The sequence below is a fragment of the Pagrus pagrus genome (assembly GCF_965226575.1).
Source record: "Pagrus pagrus genome assembly, chromosome: 11".
Classification (NCBI taxonomy): domain Eukaryota; kingdom Metazoa; phylum Chordata; class Actinopteri; order Spariformes; family Sparidae; genus Pagrus; species Pagrus pagrus.
In genome coordinates this window covers 18555892-18558617 of record NC_140195.1, presented here as the reverse complement: position 1 = coordinate 18558617, position 2726 = coordinate 18555892, and the positions used below count along the sequence as shown (strand labels likewise).

The 2726-nt window shown below is 49.9% G+C and overlaps 1 protein-coding gene across 2 annotated transcripts; it reads left to right on the top strand.

Moving 5' to 3' along the window:
- Positions 1-276: 276 nt before the first annotated feature.
- Positions 277-2249, top strand: her9 (hairy-related 9). Of its 2 annotated transcripts, none has more exons than XM_084365912.1 (4): positions 277-683; positions 849-944; positions 1050-1137; positions 1256-2249. In XM_084365912.1, the coding sequence occupies exons 1-4, from the start codon at positions 576-578 to the stop codon at positions 1834-1836; spliced, it is 873 nt and encodes a 290-aa protein (XP_084222038.1). In that variant the 5' UTR covers positions 277-575; the 3' UTR covers positions 1837-2249. The 2 variants fall into 2 exon arrangements, with proteins under 2 accessions (XP_084222038.1, XP_084222037.1); XM_084365911.1 differs by having other exon boundaries at positions 280-683; positions 1253-2249.
- The last annotated feature ends 477 nt before the right edge of the window (positions 2250-2726 follow it).

Here is a 2726-nt window from a genome sequence, read left to right as displayed (position 1 = left end):
CACACACACACCAGGCAGTATAACATTTTTGACGAGCACGGAACAAAGTTGGAAGCAAACATCCAGCGCATTCCCCCTCCCTTATCACTTCACTTCACAGCCCGGCCGGCCCGGCCCGGCCCGGGCTGCTGCTGCTCGCTCCGCTTTGTTGTTTGTCCCTGCAGGGCTGATTGAGCAGCGCGTGACTGACGGCCCGCGGGGGTGTTGTCCAATCAGCAGCCTGCCCCGCGCCCAATGGGTGAGTCCTCGCTGCTATTGGCTGAGGCGAGTGTGGGAAAGAATGCAGAGAGGGATTCACACGAACTGGGAGCACGCGAGCCGTCTATAAGTACGGCCGCGGCGTGTGTCGGCGGCAGAAGCGCAGAGTCGGCCCCGCACGGCGCAACGCACGCCCCGCAGCACTCAGATGACAGCTCAGTGATAACACAACAGCAGAGTGAACGGACTGTCAGGCGTCTCTTACATGTTCTGCAGCGGCTGAATTACTTTTTTCTTCTTCTCCCAACAACATCTTGAACCTTTTCCCGAGAGGATTTACTTCTTTCTTTTCGCGCGTTCACCGGGTTTGAGCAACGATGCCAGCTGACACTATGGAAAAGCAGACGGCTTCTCCCATCGCCGGAGCCCCTGCGAACGGATCACACACACCGGACAAACCGAAAAACGCAAGCGAGCATAGAAAAGTAAGTAAAATAAAGTATAATGTGTAACGCTCTTGAGAAAGTTTTTGTTTTGTTTTGCTTTTTTTAAATGAAAGCTCGTGAAGAGTTTGTTATAATGGTGTGACACATCATGCAGCTTGCAAGTGGTGAACAAGACATTTATGCAGAGTTGTTTCCTCTTTGCAGTCATCCAAACCGATCATGGAGAAACGCCGGAGAGCAAGAATTAACGAAAGTCTCGGGCAGCTCAAGACTCTCATCCTGGACGCACTTAAAAAAGATGTAAGTTGAGATCATTGTAACAGCTCTCTAATGTTCATAAACAGTTGATTTTTTTTAAAATGTGCTTTGGATGCAAACTCAACTTTTTCGTGTTTCGTCCCACAGAGCTCCAGACACTCCAAGCTGGAGAAAGCGGACATCCTGGAGATGACAGTGAAGCACTTGAGGAACCTGCAGCGCGTCCAGATGAGCGGTAAGTCTATTTAATAATGCAGGTCAACATCAAAAACAACCTGAAGTCATATACAAGCTGCCAATCAAAGCCACAAACGCGTCACTAACGTCATCTTTCTCCTCTCCTTCCCCAGCAGCGCTCTCAGCAGACGCCACCGTCCTCAGCAAATACAGAGCCGGATTCAACGAGTGCATGAACGAGGTCACCCGCTTCCTGTCCACCTCAGAGGGGGTGAACACGGAGGTGAGGTCCAGGCTCCTCAACCACCTGTCCAGCTGCATGGGCCAGATGATGTCCATGAACTACCCGCAGCAGGCCGCGTCCCAGCAGGCTCACCTGGCGCAGCCTCTCCACGTGCAGCTCCCATCCACTCTGCCCATCAGCGGCGCTGCCATGAGCTCCAAACTCAGTCCAGCTGAGGCCGTCTCCCCGAAGGTCTTTGGTGGCTTCCAGCTGGTGCCCGCAACCGATGGACAGTTCGCTTTTTTGATCCCTAACCCGGCCTTTGCCTCCGCCACAGCCCCCGTCATCCCCCTTTACGCAAACGCAGGAGTGCCTGTTGCGCTCAACGCCAGTCCGGTGCACGGCAGCTCGGCGCCCACAGCAGCATCTCCGGTCCACGGCATGACGTCCTTCTCCGGGGGACCTCAAGCGGTCAGCCCGGTCGGGGTCAGCACCGGCTCGGAGAGCAACGAGCCTGTGTGGCGGCCTTGGTAGCGCAAAGGATCAGAGACTCATGTGAAACCAGTTTGCATTACTTTTCCAGTTTAGACTTTTAAGTGACTGCACACACAACCTGGAACTTTTCTGCTACGGGACGGTAACTCTAACCACTTAATGCCCCCGGTAGTCGTCATTGTTTCGTTTTATGGAACATGTTTTTGATTCAATTTATCGCCTGATTCCAACATTTGGAGGTCGGTGATAAATGCTGTACATGCAGATGGAAGATTTATAGGAGATTTTTGTTATGAAGTACTTTTTATGAAAAGGTTTAGTTTTGTACAGAGTTGTTATTGATTGTTATACCAAAGCTGTGTTTTATATTCTTTGTTGTTTTGTGTTGAAAAGAAAAAAACTGAAGTTGGGTGATGGCCCATTGTTTGAATAAAAGAGATTTCAGAAATTAACTTTTCTTGTCTAAAGCCTGTTTCTATCATGTCCATCTGACTTTCTTATACTTTGTTTAAAAGGAAAGGTGCTTGTGGGGCCGTGCGTAAAAGTTAGATTTTCATGCGTAAAAGATAACTCAGGGGATGTAACTTTCAGACAGACTCACAGAGCTGCAGCCTGTCGACTCTGCTCCCAATATGAACTCCTTCATCAATTAATTTACTAACTTTTAAGTGGCCACCTTGTCACCATGCAGTTTGGCGGGAGCTCCATACATCTGGCCCCGCTGGAGAATGGTCCGGCGGACAATGGGGGTGTATTTTTCTATTGCTATAAAGGTAATTAAAAGTTTGAAAGGGGTCTCATCCTGTATGCAGCGGGAGCTTTCAGAAGTCTTAAACCCTATTCATGAGCCTGGGAAATGCGCTCAGGGGTTAATGTCACTAACAGATTGCCTCAGTGAAAGAAGAATATGGAAGGATCCTCGCTTCCTT